Source organism: Myxocyprinus asiaticus, chromosome 44 (genome assembly GCF_019703515.2).
Source record: "Myxocyprinus asiaticus isolate MX2 ecotype Aquarium Trade chromosome 44, UBuf_Myxa_2, whole genome shotgun sequence".
Classification (NCBI taxonomy): domain Eukaryota; kingdom Metazoa; phylum Chordata; class Actinopteri; order Cypriniformes; family Catostomidae; genus Myxocyprinus; species Myxocyprinus asiaticus.
The window spans coordinates 13,393,043-13,412,831 of NC_059387.1; the positions used below are offsets into that span (position 1 = coordinate 13,393,043).

Below are 19,789 nucleotides of genomic sequence, written 5' to 3' on the forward strand. Positions count from 1 at the left end.
AAGAAAGAAAGTTACACAAATCTGGGATGGCATGAGGTTAAATAAGGAGTAAATAATGGGATAATTTTCATTTTTGGGACAACTAACCCTTTTAATGGCTAGTTTTTGTGCACATGAAATCAAATACCACTGAACAATTTGTACAAAAATGGAAAACCTTTATCAACCATATTCACTGCATTTATTAAATGTAACGTCTGCTTAATTACTGTTGTGATGTGAGGCCAGTCCTCATATCCTGTAATACAGTCCACTGTTTAAAAGTCATTAAAAAAACCCTGCTTAAAGACCACTGTAAAAGACTAATGTGCTTAGAGATACAGAGTGGGTGATGTAAACTCTGCTGTTTGGGAGTAATGAGCTTTATATGGGAATCCCCATTTGGTGCTTTTACAGCAATCAATGCTGCCACCTGCTGTCTGCAGGGTGTAAATGCAATTGACAAATGTCTAAAATCAGAAAACATTTTTGAACACTGATAACTCTAAACAACAGAGAAGGAGGGAATGAGTTCGCAAGACAGAACACAGTACAAGACGGAGTGAACTATTTACCTTAGCGAAGATATTCATCTGCGCTTTGTTCCAGAGGATCTGTAGCATACCTGCACACACAGGACAGCAGGCACCTGCGAACGCACAAAACAATCAAACTGTGTTGCTACATCTCAAAAGCATATAACATGACACTAAAGTGAGTGGTGTGAAACAGCACTAACCAGGTGGTGTGACTGGATTGCAGCCCTCTGTGGAGAGAGGAGGACAGGGCACAGCGTTACACCCTGAGTCGGACGTGAACTCTGCAATCGTCCCCACCGCATGGCAGCGACCCTGATAGTCCACAGCAATGCGGTCTGAGAAAGCTTCACACACTGTACTGTAGGTTTCTCCATTGTGGCCACACACCTGTCTGGGCTTCCTGCAAGCATCCTAAAAACAACACATAACACCTATTAGTAGTCAGTTTAATAGATCAATCTGTCATCTATATATATATATATATATATATATATATACACACACACACATTTCATTACTGAAATGTTGCAGTTTTGTCAAAGCAATCAATTGATTAAAGCATGCCAAAACACCATGTATTACAGTGAGCTAATGCTACTGTGATGTGTGCTACTTTCATGTCTTTCTATCACTCTAAAGCCTCTTTATTCTCACATAATTCTCAAGAAAATGTAAAACACAAATAAATCATTCATTCATTTATTCATACATAATTTACTAAGAGCTGTGTAATAAGCAGTTCACATCAGGGTTCTGTATCATCAGGGCAGCGTTCAAGCAGCAGCAATTAGCAAATATATTGATCTTATAATAATGCGGAGTGCCAATTAAATCTGAAAGCTCAGCCAAGAGCTCTGTCTAGAGTGGAGTGAAAGCAGCTTTCAAATTTGGCTGCTTTCAACTTTGGTTGCTTTCAAATTCAAATGTAATAATACTTGAGAAAGCACATCTGACCTCAATAAATGCCACGCAAGCTTAGACTGGTCATTCACCACATCACAGATTATTGCATGTCATCAAAATACGAAGCACAACATCAGTTCCACACGCCACATCATAGAATACTGAACATATTCTAAATACAAAGCAGAATATAATTGTCTTCTGTTGTCTTCTGGCTTACTGAAAATGGCTATTTTTGCCATTACCTTTATTACTGGCATTAAGTTACTTTGCTAAACATTGTCAAGATTTAAGAAAGGATGAATTACCTACAACAGTAGCCTAAAACAGTGCCTAAATAGCTATTCGGCTATTGGTTAAAGAGATCATGACACGAGGAATCAAATGTTCCTTGATCTTTTCGCATGTAAGAGTTCATTGTACTATAAAAACAAACTGTAAGTTTCAGAACTCAAAACTTCCTCTTCAGTGCAAAAAGAGCATTTGTTGAAACCAAGCTGCCAAAACAACTCGTTCTCTACTTCCTCCACATTGTGATGTCACACTGTGGTAGACATTTGCGTCTGACCGCCTCCAGAACAACATATTAAAGCCTACTTAATCACTCCTGTAGCTCGGCCTAGAAGTGGTGAGCAGTGAGATGACAAGAAGAGAGAGCAGGTCAGTCAAGAGCAAAGAGCCAATCAGAACAGTGGCTGTTTACTGTCAAGTCTTAAAGGAGAAGCAGCACCAAAACCGAGCGTTTCTGACAGAGGGTCAGAATGAGTGTGGAAAATGTTCAAGTTTTACAAATATATGTCTGTTTTTTTGTGAAAAAAGTTATTAATATTATAGTATTATAAGTGAACCTCAAGGAACATATTTAAATAATAAAAAAAGGCATGTCATGACCCCTTTAATATTAACTAGGTGACCTCACCCGAAATGTTGTTCCAGAGGTGGTGCAAATTACATCTTGATGAAAGATTATGAAAAAAAATAACAATTCTTTAGAGTACAGTAACATGCACAATAAAAAGGATTAACAAAGTAAACAGAGTCTATTTTGATTTCATGTTGTGAAGTGAATTCTAGTTAAGGGGAATGAAAATTCTATTCAAAAATTCACATGACCTTTTGACCTTAACTACATATTATAATGTATTCCTACCTGACAATGGCCCATGTATGCCAGGGTTTTGCTCCGTAAGTACAGTAGACACAGATTGGCATGCTCTATGTTATCCGTGTCACAAACTGGATCGAGCTGGTTCTGGTCACAGCTGGATGGGCGAGTAACACACTCGTACAGTGGGCAGGGATAGTCTAACAGGTCCGTTAAACACACTTGCCGTTTAGGAATGCACCTGTGAACAAATAAACACACAACATTTACTCTCATTATTACATATAAATAGTATATATATATACAGTATATAAATTTTAATAGCTGTTATATCATTTCATACTAGCACATTACATTTAATATATATATATATATATATATATATATATATATATATATATATATATATATATATATATATATATACTCCATTTCTCTTAACTATAATTTGTCTGTTATTAGTCTGTTAATTAAAAAAAACAAAACAAATCCAATTCCACGGGAGAGTAAACTCATTCAACTCTGAACAAAAACGTGATGGTACCATGGCACTTTGATGGTATCAAATAATAATACCATGGCAATTTTATATATACATGGAACTAAAGGATCACAATTTTTATGTACAATGGTATTCTCATGGTACTACTCCAAGGTACTTCAAAGAATGCCACTGTGCTACCATGGTACATGTCCCAATAAACATGATATTGCCATTGCACCATGTCCAAATAAAACACAGTGGTACTTTTTGGCACTTTTTTGTAAGTAAAGTGATTAAATGTATGTAAAATCAAGATTTGTCCTAAAAAAAATACAAAAATAAATAAATATATAATATTTATTTGTTACAAGTTTTTTACACTTTTGCAAAGTGAAACGGGGGAAGAGGGGAAAAAAATAATTATATATGCCAATCAGTTTTTGCTCAAATGGCTAAATAATATTGGATTATGTACATATATCATAAAACCAGAGGTCAGGTTTCTCTCAAGTTGTTTTTCACCACTATATAACATTAAAAGGAGTTTTTCCTTGCTACAGTAACTTCATCTTGCTCACAGGGGGCTTTTAGACAATAAGGCATGATTTTCTACAAAGCTGCTTTGAAAAGATGTGTATTGTGAAAAGTGATATACGAATATAAATGACCAGAGTGTAGACAAACTTATTTTCACAAGAAAAACATGAACATTTTTAGTTCATATTAGTTTTTCTCATAACAATCAAAAAAATAAATGAAGTGCTGCTGTTTAAGTTACTTTATTATAGAGCTCTGCTTTTTTTTTTTTTTTTTTTTTTGCCAATGTCAGTCACTTTTGTGGCATTTATGATTTAAAAGACATTTATGTTGAATCCTTGAATAAGTGTGAATAAGAGTGAAACATTTGTGGGTGCTCGTATCATATTGTGAAATTTTATATCGTTACATGCCTTATATATATAACATTTTTATATTTTTGTATATTTAAATATATATAAATATGTATATATATATTTGTTATTATGTAAACATTCTAAACTCTAAAGTGTTAAATCAGGCTGTAATGACAAACAGGACCGAAAATTTATTCCAGATAAGTTCCATGAATACACCATACAAAGGCCAACAGTAAATAGTTTATGCTAATAATATGGGCCAGGTTTGTCCTTCACATCTCTGTCTATGGTAACCTGACTTGGTACTCTATTTCAGTGTACTGAGGTTACCATCATAAAAGTACCTCAGGTGTTTAACATCAGGGGTTCGTCATTTTACCATTTTGTTTACCAAGGAACAAATGATGGTGAAAAGCCTTCCTTTGAACACTGGGCCAAGGAGGTGTTACGCAACATGCATTGCTATGTGTTACATAAGACAGCTGTGGAACAGCACTTGTTGTAGAAGGGGAGATTGACAAAAAGATGCTTAATTGATGTTTGTAGAAAATAAAATTTTGGCCAGTATTGTAGGTAATGAATGCAGTAAAACAAACATTTACATGTCTCTATGATATGGCCTGGGTCCCTCCTTCAGTGCAAGTTAATTTAATTATTTTGCCCACCAGGCGAAAATCATAAGTCTGATTGGTTAGGAAAGAAACAGCACACTTCTTCAACAAGTTGTATGATTTGAGGTATCCTTTATGTCTGAAGCAAAAAACAATGTGAGATGAGTTACATGTTTAATACTTTATACTACTTTTGAAAAACACCTAACCCTTTGTTCTTTAGTAATATTGATACTTGCCTAAGCAAGCAGCACTAATAAACAAAATATAGCTGCAAGCAGCGATGATGGGTCCAAGCACCATGGGTCCATTTCCACCCGGTGGCTTTCGGAAAACAATGCAAGGTGGACACATGTATTTGGCATCTGACATTATTCTAAACAATTTTGAAGCAATTTAGGTAAATATAAGAGGACTATTTTAAAGTCTGTTGTAAGAGCCACACTTCCTGCTGCCAGGTGGTGGTGCTATGACCGTGACCCAAAATAGTCACATCCATGTGATCAGCCCCATTACAAAACATACGGCTGAATTTTCATCAAAATCATACAATGCACACAGAAGTTATAAGGAACTTCCTATTTCACATTTTTGCCCTTAATTTATTGCCTTGCCAAGGCAACACCATTCAAAATATAAAAAATCCATTCACAATTTATCATCTTCAATGTCTTGGCATAATATTGCCTAAGTTTGGTACCAGTCACGTGAATCCCCTACGAGGAGTATTCAAAAGTTAAAGGCCTGCAATTAAAAAAAAAAAAAGCACATTCAATCCAAAATGGCCGACTTCCTGTTGGGTGGAGCTAATGACTGTAATTCTGAAAGTTGTCCAGCTTGATGAGAACAATATATCTAGCAAGATTGGTGACCGTAGAAGAAACTGACCCCACCACTTTTGTCAAAAGGTGGTGCTACAGAGCTCCCCAGCCACGACCATATGTTAACTTTTGCCCAGGCTTAATGGCTGACAACTCTGATGGGTGTGCAAAATATCACGAAAATTCAAGCATGCCATGTACTTCAAAAACATGTGAATATTTATCTTTCCTAACACAAAAATAAAACTGTTAATATTATGCATTTATTTACATTAAAATAGTATGTAATTACTATATTTCAAGGGGTATTTAACATTTGAGTCTGGTTATAAATTCCTTCTTAAGATCTGGCTGAATAACAAACATTGCACCCTCAACTAACAAATAGGTTTTGATTAACTTTGAAAATAAAACATACAATGCAGGATTACTGTTTATTAAATCTGAGGAAGAATATTTAGACCTGCTTAAGTCTATCTTTGACCATATCAGCCCACATAAGAGAACAACGGCAATCTAATGTAGAACTCTCTTTTTACACAAAATAATGTAGCCTAAAACTGAAAAAAATGCATAATGTCTGTTTTTCCTTTTTTATTATTATTATCCTCCCATTCAGTGAGGGGACAATTAGCCTTTTCTTGTCCTGCACACATGAATTTGCACACAGGAGCCATATACTTTGCAGATAATAAATAATCATAAGAAACGATGAACAAACTGATTTGATGATGTTCAGGATTGTTGTGTTGCTGACACACCTGTATACAACTAAACACTGTCAGGATTTATGCATAGGCAAGTTCAGTGACACATCACATAATCTTTTTACGAGCACTACAGAAAAGAAATGACAATAAAATGCTAATTTTCCTGTGTATTTTCTTTGAAGCTTTGGTTTTCATCAGCGATTTATCTTTTGTGAAAGAAAGGTTGTGCATATGAACTGACATCACTTCTGTAACAGCTTTGAAATTTTTTTAAGTTTGTAGTTTTGACTGCACCCAGCGGATAAACAATGATGAATTTTTGATTGAATAAGATGCAATAAAATGCACTCACCTAAAAATTGTTGGTTCATGTTTTTGAAAAGAGTGTAACTGAACTATGGCCAGACAAGCTTAAACATGCGTGCTCCTGTCCGGAACTGGACCATGGATAGCCTGATGACCGCCAATGCTGTTGCTGCATGTGTCGAGTGTTGTTAAACTCACCACTGAGTTTTGTGCAGAGAGAGCTCGGATGTTTACTGCTGCGATTTTATCAAAATCATTTGGAAGGTCAGATAAAAGTGATTGGCTGGCCTCATCGTATCACTGACTTAGATTAAATAAAGATATTACTTCATACTAGGACACTCTGAGAAGTGGTGGTACGCAAGAAAAACTGCCGGTGTTCTGACAATCTGTGCTACCTGCTAAGGACGTGCTACCAGCAGTGAAAACAGTCATATGTAAAGCCTAAACCTGGGTAGCACATGTTGAGGCATGGGAGAACCTGTTGGTATATACTACAACAGCATTAAAGGTGTTAAAAACCTAGGTAGCACATCTTGTCAGCCAGAAAATACCTATCAGGATGTGCTACCAGCATAACTATCAGTGTGATATGGTGTAACGCCCGTTTCACATCACAAGTGTGATTGGCGCGTGAGCAGAGCGTATTTTTTTCACCATCCATAATAACAGATTAGAGCATTCACATCGGAAGCATCAGCAGCGTGTCAGAGCGTAGCATGAGCTGCAGTGCAGCAGGAGTCTATTTTTGCTGCACCGCTCACGCTCAATTAAAGTGACCGTGCACTGTTGGTGGATAAAATGAATGTGATTTGACACAAAAAGTAAACAATGCACAGAATAAGCATATATTAGTAGTCTAGTGTGTCTTTATACTGTACGAATTAGAGCACATCTGAAAAAGAAATGAAAAGAAAAAAGAAATTCCAGGAGATTTAACATTAAATTAACCAATTTAAAATATGTTAATTATAGATCTTAATCAGAAGTACGGTTTATCATTTAAAACTACAGTAAACTACAACTAATGGCCGACAACTCTGATGTGTGTGCAAAATATCATGAAAATTCAAGCATGCCAAGTACCTCAAAAACATGTAAATATACATAAAAAGGAATAATGACATTTAATGTGTTGCCATGGCAACACTATATAAAATATCAAGAATCCAATCTGCACTGTCTTGACATTATTCTAAAAAAAATTAAGCACTTCAGGTAAACATAAGAGGGATATTTCAAAGTCTGTTAAAAGTGGCACACTTCTGCCATTTGGTGGCACTACAACCGTGATCCACAATAGCCATATCAGCCCACAAGACCAAACATACGGCTCAATTTTGATGTAAATCAAACAGTGCATGCAGAGACACTTCCTGTTTCACATTATTTAAAATTAGTTATTGCGTAGCCATGGCAACACCGTTCGACATATCAAAAATCTGTTTGCAATTTAGCATCGTCAATATCTTGGCATGATGTTGCCCACATTTGGTACCTGTAACATGAATCCCCTAGGAGGAGTATTTCAAATTCCAGAGCATGCATTTTTCAAACAATCCAAAATGGCCAACTTCCTGTTGGGCGGAGCTTATGACTGTCAGCATGAAAGTTGTCTGGCTTGATGAGATCTATATATGTACCAATTTTCGTGACTGTAGGTGAAAATGGGGGTGCTACAGAGCCCCCCATGCATGCCCATTTTCAAGGGGGCGCTACGGAGCCCCCACTGCATTTGCCCAGCCCTAATGGCCGATCGGTGATGATCTGGGGGTGCTTCAGCAAGGCTGGAATCGGGCAGATTCATCTTTGTGAAGGACACATGAATCAAGCCACGTACAAGGTTATCCTGGAAGAAAACTTGCTTCCTTCTGCTCTGACAATGTTTCCCAACTCTGAGGATTGGATTTTCCAGCAGGCTCCATGCCACACAGCCAGGTCAATCAAGGTGTGGATGGAGGACCACCGGATCAAGACCCTGTCATGGCCAGCCCAATCTCCAGACCTGAACCCCATTGAAAACCTCTGGAATGTGATCAAGAGGAAGATGGATGGCCACAAGCCATCAAACAAAGCCGAGCTGCTTGAATTTGTGTGCCAGGAGTGGCATAAAGTCACCCAACAGCAATGTGAAAGACTGGTAAAGAACATGCAAGATGCAAGAAAGCTGTGATTGAAAATCAGGGTTATTCCACCAAATATTGATTTCTGAACTCTTCCTAAGTTAAAACATTAGTATTGTGTTGTTTAAAAATGACTATGAATTTGTTTTCTTTGCATTATTCAAGGTCTGAAAACACTGCATCTTTTTGGTTATTTTGGCCAGTTGTCATTTTCTGCAAATAAATGCTCTAAATGGCAATATTTTTATTTGGAATTTGGGAGAAATGTTGACAGTACTTCATAGAATAAAACAAAAATTTTCATTTTACTCAAACACATACCTATAAATAGTAAATCCAGAGAAACTGATAATTTTGCAGTGGTCTCTTAATTTCTTACAGAGCTGTATATCTTCGAGTTTCCATTGCTTCATCCACACTCACTGTGAAACCCATATGTTCACATGTGGCGAGTTTCCCAGAGAGGACTGATCCATTTAGGCCACAAGGGCTAATCAAATGGCAGGATGATTTCAGAGGAAGGGTTACACAAACAGGGTCCCCCCCACAGTCCTCTTCCAGGCAGAATTGTTGTAGACTAGAGAAGGAAACTGCGAGACACCTGAACAAACAATGAGTCTAGATGGTCCAAGCTAAGCTGGGGGAAGTTAGCAGAGGAAGAAAAAGCTGAAGTAAAGCTTGTAGGTGAAAAAGTCTAATCTGAGCTCCAGACCCTTGAAAGACCCCTTCTTGACAATCTGTAAATTCAGATTGTTCACAAGCTCACACAAACACAAAAATGCTAATACTGCTTTTATAAGCAGGTCTTAAGATGCATTGCATTATTTTAATGCATAATGCTTGAACAACTAATGTTTTAAAGGAATATTTAGGGTTAAATATAATCTAAGATGCATTGCCACAAAAGAGATAGTTGAGATTAATCTCTTAGTTTGTAAAAACAAACATGTTAACATGAAAAACATGTTAACATTGATGAACTTACAATGGAAGCCAAGCAGACAATCCTATCAGAAGGTGCAGAAATGTGAAATTCCTACCTTTGTTAAAGCTTTGAAATTTTGTTTAATGCACTGTAAAGTCAAGGTAAGACTACTTTGTTAGGTTAATAAACGTATGCTTAGGTGTTACTGACCCTTTGATAAATCATCTGATTTTGAGTAATTAGGAAATAAATGGTCTGAAGGTTCAAACCTTTGGTTCCTTTGGCAAGGGTTTGGCGAGCAGGGATCGATGCTTCTGCAGGACCCGAAAACTAACTGACTGTCTCGAAAGCCAGCACAGCGCGCAACACAGGCACTGGGGTATGTGCGTCCATTACGTGCACACACAGGCACAAACTGATCAGCACAGCCGCAAGGAAGCCCTGAGGGACAGTGGAAAGAGGAAAATGTGTAGGAATCGATATTCAATAGAATTTTTAGGACTAGAAATGTGTCATTTGTTACTTTATGTGATTTCACGTTTTGAGTGATGCCATACATACACAGGTAGTGTAAAAGTGTACAAAGCTATCACATTAAATACTTTTGAGAAGTTGACATGTCCTGTGGTGTGACATGCTGCACATCTAAAAATTATTTAGAACAGCATTTTGCTATTTTTTTTTCAACTTCATTTGTTTATCACTTTACACAACATACAGTATAATGTTTCAAAGCAACTTTACAGAAAATCATGTCTTAATGTCTAAAGGCAAACTTTAGCAAGCAAGAAGCGGCTCATGCAGCTTTAATGGCTTTAAATTAATTACATAGAGACTACATGGAATATTTGTACTTGTAAAAAATAATTTGTCACACCGCAGGACTATTTAAAGATAGTTCACCAAAAAAAAAAAGAAAATCCTCTCATGATTTACTCACCCTCAGGGCATCCCTGATGTGTATGATGTTCTTTCTTCTGCAGAACACAAATTAAGATTTTTAGAAGAATATTTCAGCTTTGTAGATCCTCACAATGCAAGTGAATGGGTGCCAAAATTTTGAAGCTCCAAAATTCACATAAAGGGAGCATAAAATTAATCAGTATTACTCCAGTGGTTAAATCCATATCTTCAGACATGATATGATAGGTGTGGGTGAGAAACAGATACATTTTATAAGTAATTTTATTTCATAAATTCTCCCCCGTCCAGAAGGCGGCGATATGCATGAAGAATGTGAATCACCAAAAACAGATGGAAAATGTGAATATTGATCTGTTTCGCACCCACACCTATCATATCGCTTTTGAAGATATGGATTTAACCACCAGAGTCGTCTAGAGTACTTTTATGTTGCCCTTATGTGGATTGTGGAGCTTCAAAATTTTGGCACCTATACATTTTACATTGTATGGACCTACAGAGCTGAGAAATTCTTCTAAAAATCTTTGTTTGTGTTCAGCAGATGAAAGAAAGTCATACTCATCTGGGATGGCATGAGTGTGAGTAAACGATTAGAGAATTTTCATTTTTGGGTGAACTAACCCTTAAATGAAGTGAAGGCAAAAGGTGATGAAAATGGTGAAAACTGAAACATTAATATACATTTTAACCAAAACTTTTGACAAAAGGAAAAATCCATGGATATGCCATGCTTTATACCCAAAAACTAACTTAAACACACACCTGTGAAGGGGTGTCGATCCTCATCAGAGCTGTCTGACCCGAGGCACTGGCGAGAGAAGCAAATGGTTTCTCCAGCGAAGCAGGAACAGGGGTTGCAGTCTACCTGGAAGGACATACCATGACCTGCAGAGTAAAATAAGTTTAAAGGAACAGTTTACCCAAAAATGAAAATTGTCTCATCATTTACTCACCCTCATGCCATCCCAGATATGTATGACTTTCTTTCTTCTGCCAAACACAAAGATTTTTAGAAAAGTATTTCATCTCTGTAGGTCCATACATTGCAAGTGAATGGTGATCAGACATTTGAAGCTCCAAAAAGCACATAAAAGTAGCATAAAAGCAATCAATACAACTCAAATGGATTAATCCATGTCTTCAGAAGATATATCATAGGTGTGGGTGAGAAACAGATCAATATTTTAGCCCGTTTTTACCATAAATTCTCCTCCCTGCCTAATGGGTAGAAGAATGTGGAAGAGAAAGTGGAAATTTATAGTAAAGAAGGACTTAAATATTGATCTGTTTCTCACCCACACCTATCATTTCGCTTCTGATTTAACGACTGGAGTCGTATGGAATACATTTTTATGCTGCCTTGATATGCTTTTTGGAGATTCAAAGTTCTGGCCAACATTCACTTGCATTGTATGGACCTACAGAGCTGAGATATTCTTCCAAATATCTTAATTTGTGTTCTACACAAGGAAAGTCCTACATATCTGGGATGGCATCAGGGTGAAAAAATGATGAGAATTTTCATTTTTGGGTGAACTATCCCTTTAATTATATAGTTTTTACTGTATTATATAAATCCTGTTTTGTACCATCACATTTATTAGTCAACTGTTAACTGGATCACTCACACACATTAGGACATTTACTCTACCACCATATGACATGTCCTATGTACGTACTATTTTATTATTTCTTTAACTTTACTGAGCAAATTGCAGATTATAGCAGACTACACATGTTTTCCTCTTAGAAACAGTAAAAATCCTTGTGAGATTAGTTTATCTTCCGTATTTAGCACTTTCCAGGCTGGCCTAATTTGCATTGCTTGACACAACTCTAAAGCAAAGCACATCTGTCTCAAATAAGCCCAAGATGGCCGACTCCTTTAGAAGTGGAGTAAAAATAAACATGAAAGGAAAGGCAATAAACTCATTCAGGTTCAAACCAACAGGCATAAAAATGAGCAGTGTACAAAAGAAGCACACAAATAATAAAAAGAAAACCCTAACTGAATTAGAGGGTATGCCCTTTTTTATAATGTTGGACTCTTATTTCCTGTTTGATTGCTTGTGTTCTAGGACATATTGGAAACATAAGCAAAAAAATAATTCCTTTAAGGGTACAGAATTCATGTTATTGATGCAGCACCACACCAATAGGTGGCAGTGTCCACAAAACAAAATGACAGTCCACAGTTAACAAATTCCTAAAGAAGATTTCTAATTACACATAACTCCCCCCCCCCCCCCTATAATTATAAAGATATACAGTTTACAGAACAGGAACACAAGACTTGATTGAGTCTGTGTTGGGGAATTCGAGTCATACTCAAATCTGTTCTGCAACATATTTAGCTGCCTGTAAAAACACAGGAAGGAAATTCCAGCATGTTGGGGCTTTTACTCTTCTTGTTCAATCGAGTGTTTCAATCTAGTGTGTGACATTCAAGAATCTAGTAGATGCAGCACAGATCTATCGGCAAGGAATGGCACGAGACAAAACAAAATTTTTTTTATTTTTATTTTATTTATTTGTTGTCTGAAATCAATGTTAATGCAATCAATAGATGTTTACTAGTCTTTAACGTTTTAACTGATGTCATTATTTTAATGAACAATAACAGCCCCGAATTCCTTTTATTTTTCCAAGACGTTACATTTCATGCAACAACTTCTGAAAATGTGGAAAAGCAATTGGCAGTAATTGACTATGCAACTAAACTACTTGGAAATAATATTGCTTGCATTTTAGGCACACAAAGGTCTTACTTTTTCTTTGTCCTCCAAACAAACAGGTCTTTGTGGTGTCAAAGCATGGTAGTTCAGCACAGTTCTCCAGACGACCACTTTGACCGCAGGTGCAAACCTCATAGCATCCCACCTGCCTGTTCCGAGTGGGCACTTGGATACGGGCGTCCATGGGGACGAGGAACTCAGATGCTTCTCCTAGTTTACACCCTTAAAGATATGTAAATTCTTGAGATATTACACTTTGCATAGTACGCAAATTTCCAAACTTACATTAAAAATGCTAAATAAACATGTTTATATTTGAGATGATAACTGGGTGCCACTCGTTGCATTAACCATGGTGTATGTGCAATGTGATGAGGTCTTGTGACAACTATATAGCATACTACCATTAGAAACATTTATCATTGCATATTTTGCGCACTGTTTTAGATACTATTTTACAACTAGGAAGTATAAAGTACACTGTTTACTATGCAAAAATCAGTATGCTAGTATTCCATTTCGAACACAGCATCTTAATTTTGTCTGTCCTCATTTATAAAGACCAATGACAGGGCGAGAAATGTACATATTGTACTGTATACTATTTTTCTTTCATAACAAGTCACAATTAAACAAGTTGAGATGTTCTCTGATAACTTTCCTATAGACCTATATCTAAAAAATATAGTTCAGTGAATATAGTACCAGGTACACAGAAGTATGGCAGGCAGTCTTGTCCTGGATGGCAGCCTTTCCTGTTCACTTCACAAAGATGGTTGCTTGGACATGGATTAGGGTTGCAGGGATGGATCACTTCTTCAATAATGTTAGCAAAGGGACTGGGGGCTGTGGATACCAGAATGATTCCAACAATGAAAACAGTCAACATGGCATAGAGGACATTATCAAACCTAATCAGTGTAGTTCAGGGTCAGAAATTAACCAGGGCTCTGGGCAAAAATGCCCCAGATATTTATTATGTAAGTGCTCATGTGCCCCAGTAATAAACTCCTTTTTGAAACATTAACATATTTTATCATCTAGACCTAGTTATGGGTTTGGTGCTGTATATAAAATACAATTCATAACATAACAATAATAAAAATAAATATAAAAGTAAATGAATACAAATAAAAAGTAAATAAAATACAATAAATAATTAAAAAACAAATAAATAAAATAAAACAATAATAATAGAAAAATGAATGAAAAAATATAAAAAAATAATTTCTGACACAGTTGCGGTCTCATTTATTTGGAAGCACTTTCTTTTAAAAAGTGGTGGGGACAGTTTTCTTTTGGGGGGGGATGGGGTGACATCACAATGTGGCAAAACTCATAAATATTAATGTGGATATGTGCAGATAATTTCAAATAATCTTTTACTGTTTTGAAAAATAATCATACTAGAAGATCAATTCAAAAACTCCAATAAATATTTCACATCATTTATTTGATAACTTATCCGTATATCTAACTTTTTGATGATTTTGTTAGTCAGTGGATAAATACATTGATCAGGAAAGCATCAGCAAGAATGACTGATTGGTCTCATGGTAAAGTTTTTGCCTCTAGAATAAGGACTTCCGGGTTCTAACCCACCATAATATATATATTTTTTATTAATTACACATCTGTTTGCATTTTGCTTTGCAATTTAAGAGTAAATGAGCGTGAGCTGCGTCACAGCAGAGTAGAGTGCGTGTCTGTGTGCATGAGAGAACATCGCCGCCCATTGTTACTCAAAGCCACTGATAACAGCTGCAATTAGCACTCAATATTGGGGGGGGGGGGGATTGACAAAAGCAAAAAGTGGTAGGAACATGTCCCACCCGTCCCACCCATAAATGAAGCCAACGTCTGCAGACACTCACTGAGGTATCTCTTCAGAGGAATACACCGCTCTGGATCATCTGTTGGGGACAGGAGGTCACATATCCGCTCTGGGGTCTGTCCTTCAAGAGACCGTTTGCGATCTCCACACTGGGTCAGGATATCCACACAGTCTGACCTGTGGAGACACGAGCAGCACATTGATGATGAAAATCATGTATTTACAAGGAAGTACTCCATGCACCAGCCGTGCGAATCAAATATCTACAGCTCTCCCTTTCCGATTTTGGAATATCATGAAAGGAAATAGGCGGCATCATTCCTGATTAATAAAACACTTATTACATGAATATTATGTGTACTTTTGTTTTAAAAATGACAAGAATTTGTTTTTTTGTCAGAGGCGCAGAATGAGGCCAGACCACTTCTCTGAGTGCTTGCCAACCTTGAAACTCACGCAACCTTTGGAGTCAGACAGAGGAGATGAAAGCGTGCTTCTTGTTGACTGTATACACCATAAAGTGGCCTCATACTTGGAGGGATATTGCTGTGTTAGAAGCAATTTTTCAAGTCTGCTTTTAACTGCCACTTGTCCATATGTGGCATTATCGAGGGTGCAACAGAACTGGTTTGACATCCTGGGGTGTAATGTTCGATGTATTTGTTATTGCATATTCACTCACACTGGTAGAAAAATGTGTAGTGTTTTGTTTAGCAGCACATTGTAAGACATTTAATTAGCACAACTAATAAAAATGTATGTTTTTATTAATCATATACAGTAAAAAAAAAATCAGAATTATGAGAAATAAAGTCGCAATTTCTAGATATAAAGTCACAATTAGGAGATGTAACAAATGTAAGAAATTAAATTGCAGTTGCGAGATATAAAGTCACAATTACGAAGAATAAAGTCACAATTGTGAGAAATAAGGTCACAATAAGGTTTGCGACATAAAAGGTCAAAATCGCAATAAATAAAGTCGCAATTGTGAGATCTAAAGTCGCAATTTAGCGCAAATTATTGTGACTTTTCACAAAATTGTGACTTTATATCTCATAATTGTGATAAACTTTTTTTGTAACTGCGACTTTATATCCGGCAACTGCAACTTTATTTCTCATAATTGTGACTATTTCTCGAACCTGCAACTTTAAATCTTGCAATTTTATTTCGTACAATTGTGAGTATTTTTTCAGAACTGTGACTATTTCTCGCAATTGCGACTTTATTTCTTATAATGGTGACTTTATATCTTGTAATTGCAACCTTACATCTCATAATTGTGACTTAATATCTCGCAATTATGAGAAAAAAAGTTGCAATTGCGAAAAATTAAGTCACAGTTGTGATATATAAAGTCAGAATAACCTTTTTATTTCCCTCATCCTTGGCGGGATCTGGCTTCCATATTTAAATGTTATACTGTAGTCTGTTCTTAGTCAGTTATTAGAATGCACTAGAAAATTAAACATCAATGTCATATACAAGCCTTATAAGTCGTGCTATAGTAACAGCATTTAGATGTCACAAGATAGCATTGTGTGAGGAACAGGGTGAAAAGTAAATGTTTATGAACTGATAATCTGCCCATTTAGTCGCAATTTGAAAGGAAATACAAGTCATTGTTGTTTACTACACAAGGAAAATGCCATGTAATGGGGTTCATGATGGGGGGCAAGGAGGAGGGGGGAACCAGCAGAACAGTCAACATAACTTTAATGACATAAATCAACTTAAACATAAACACACAGACACACACACAGTGGCCGCGTGTCTCTCAAACTGGTGCCCCGGCTCGTCTTTATCCCCCTCCCGGCTGATTAGGACAATTCAGTGCCAGGCGTGCGTCCTCACGGCCCGACCATGCCCTCCTCCTCATCACACTCCTCCACCGCCTGATTCAGGCCGGGGGAACCTCCGGCATGATGTACTCCCCTCCCTTCCTGGAGAGGAGGTGTTGCCCTTCTGGCCGTCTTTCTGCCGGCAGGTCTTCCCCGCTTATCTGGAGCCCTGGGAGAGACGAGGGGCGGGAGAGGGGAGAGGGAAAGAGCGAGGGGGAGAGGAGAGAGAGAGAAACGCTCGATCGCCGGTCCCTGGACACACCGTCACCTGGTCCTCAGCCACTTCTCCGCCCTTCTGGCGGACGACAGCGAGACCTCCGACCCCTGGCAGACAATAACGGCTCCTCCGCTTCCTGGCGGACGGCAGCAGTTCCTCCGACTTCCGGCGGCCGGCAGCAACTCCATCCCCTGGCGGACAGCAGCAGCAAGGACTCCACGACAGCACATTCCTCCTCCTTCCTGGGTTTCGGCACCAATGTAACAGGGTTCACAGGACGGGCAAGGAGGAGGCGGGAACCGGCAGAACAGTCAACATAACTTTAATGACATAAATGAACTTAAACAAACATAAACACACACAACTGGTGCCCCCGGCTCGTCTTTATCCCCCTCCCGGCTGATTAGGACAATTCAGCGCTGGGCATACATCCTTTTGGCATGGCCATGCCCTCCTCCTCATCACATGCCGCTATAGCATTCAGGGCTGTTTAATTCCATAAAGGACAAAACAAGTTCTTAAAGCTCATTTTGCATTTGTGAATATTTAAACTGGCTGTCAATGAGATCTATTGTTTTTCGTGTGTCTCATAACCAAACACTTTTTTAAAGCTTGACAGCCCCTGTTCACAATATTCTTTTATTGTTTGGAAAAGAGCACCGTGAACATTGTTCAAAACATCTCTTTTTATGTTCCACAGAAGAAAAAATGTCATACCTTTTTGGAATGACATGCGGGTCATAAACAAAGACAGAATTTTGATTTTTGTGTAACTATATTGGCAGACAACAATTAGTGGAGATGTGGAACCTATCAAAAGTTTTCTTTAGGTAAACAAGACAATAACTACAAACAAAAAGCCAACATATAAATGGATGACTGTCCACAACATCCTGTCTGGCATGTGGTTTCTTTCTAAAACATAAACACAGAAGCCTGCTCGAACAGGACTTGGAGGGCCAAAATCTTGTGTGACAGTTTCAAGCTTGACTGATGCATCCTGGGTCACACACTGCCATCACTCATAGTCACAGGCCTTTATTCTTAGTGTCCAGAGTCACTGTGTTTCTTGTCACAGAGGAAGATAATTCCTGAACATTCTCCTGCAGAGTTGCGTGAGGAGGACTAATCCCCACAATACCAAAGCACATGTCTAATCCGAACGGTAGCCGCTGAATGTGAATGGGCCATGTGTAATCACAGGTGCAGTAAATACAAGCAAAACAGCTACTGGCACTGTGTGGTGTCTATGAAGTAGGCCATGAGGTGGAACATTGCGCAGGGCTGTTTTGACTAGACTCAGACTATTTACTAGACAAATTCTGACAACAAAAGCAGAGCTGTATTTTTTAAATTTATTTTATTTTTATGTTTCTAGTGTTTTGAGAAGATCTGTGCTCTGAATGCCTCTACTCAAGGATTTATAGTGCACAAAGTAAGGATGAATAGATTTCAGAACTAAAAGACCAGGAAGATAATTCTTGATTACAAAAGATTTACATTAACTTTGTTCTAAAGCAATATGCTTGTTTAGAACTCCCTATCATATGACAACCTGCAATTACCTGGATATATTTAATTCTCAAAGCATTAAAGAAATTCACATACTGTAACAGGACACACACACTCTCATAAAACGCATAAAACAGAGCATGTGGCATGAACTATCAACAGATAATTTGTGGACAAAAGTGTGGATTACATGACGTTTATGTGGCTAGAAGAAGACTCCCAGTCAAGTGCAGTAAAACAGATTTGGATGAATCTCATAAAACCTGCCAAGTACATGTCTGGGTCATATTTTACACAGAAAATATAGAAAAAGAAAATGAAACCTAACTGAATATATACATACATACATATATATATATATATATATATATATATATATATATATATATATATATATATATATATATATATAATTATTTTTATTTTTTTTTATCATTTTTGCATTATGACATTATTTCATGACAATTGAGAGTATTTTCATCCCACAATTCTCACTATTATAATGCAAAATAAAAACATAATATCATATTATTGATATATTGATATATTTTATTTATATGATGATATAATTATGTTATTTATGTCATATTTTATATATTATACATTATGTAAATTTGTAAGTATTTATACGTTATGGTTTTTAAAATAATTTTTACTGTAATATAGTAGTCAGTAAAGAGAATCTAATTGTCATGTAATTACTCAGAATAAAACATGAACAGGCCTAATTTTCTTTATGCAAATTATAATAAAAAGTTTGAACTTTGATTTTGGGGTGAAATGTAACCTGGACATGTTTTTGTGAGAATTCACCTATTTATACCACACAAAGATAAATGACTCACCTGCAAATGACACTTCCTCTGGACTTGCTATAGCATGGTTTGATCTGCAGGGCACAGGCTACAGCTTTCCACATCTCTGGCTGGCATTTACTGATGTCCAGCACTGGGATGTTCATGAAAGGCATCTTGATAGTTCCATTGGACCAGAGTTTGAAGTCATTCATGGCGCCCTGATCTGACTGAACATTGCAGCTCCGAAACAGCTCAGTTGGCCTGAGGACACAAAAAGGCACTGTTGTGTGCTTATACTGACTAAACAGCTTTTGATACACAGGTTAAAAATGTCAGAAATTGTTTGGATGGTTTTCTGTATACGTCATAGTGTTACAACTTCCAGTAAAGCCATCCAATGGCTCAGAGCATCAGGGCAGACAAAACTTTGATTCTTCCCAAAAAATGTATAAACATATTTGCACAAGTATTTAAAAAAAAGCCATATATTCTCCACAGAACAGGGCTCAACATTAAGGCTGGCC

At 37.1% G+C, this 19,789-nt stretch overlaps 1 protein-coding gene across 1 annotated transcript in view; it reads right to left on the reverse strand.

Moving 5' to 3' along the window:
* LOC127434725 (reversion-inducing cysteine-rich protein with Kazal motifs-like) overlaps positions 1-19,789 on the reverse strand; it is an 80,687-nt gene that overhangs the window by 7,196 nt on the left and 53,702 nt on the right. The window contains exons 11-19 of the mRNA XM_051687661.1: positions 19,314-19,526; positions 14,936-15,072; positions 13,767-13,907; positions 13,095-13,283; positions 11,089-11,211; positions 9,672-9,843; positions 2,572-2,767; positions 719-929; positions 555-628 (exon numbers count right to left, since the gene is read on the reverse strand). Coding sequence (XP_051543621.1) covers positions 555-628; positions 719-929; positions 2,572-2,767; positions 9,672-9,843; positions 11,089-11,211; positions 13,095-13,283; positions 13,767-13,907; positions 14,936-15,072; positions 19,314-19,526 — 1,456 coding nt within the window. The remainder of the gene's footprint in view (positions 1-554; positions 629-718; positions 930-2,571; positions 2,768-9,671; positions 9,844-11,088; positions 11,212-13,094; positions 13,284-13,766; positions 13,908-14,935; positions 15,073-19,313; positions 19,527-19,789) is intronic.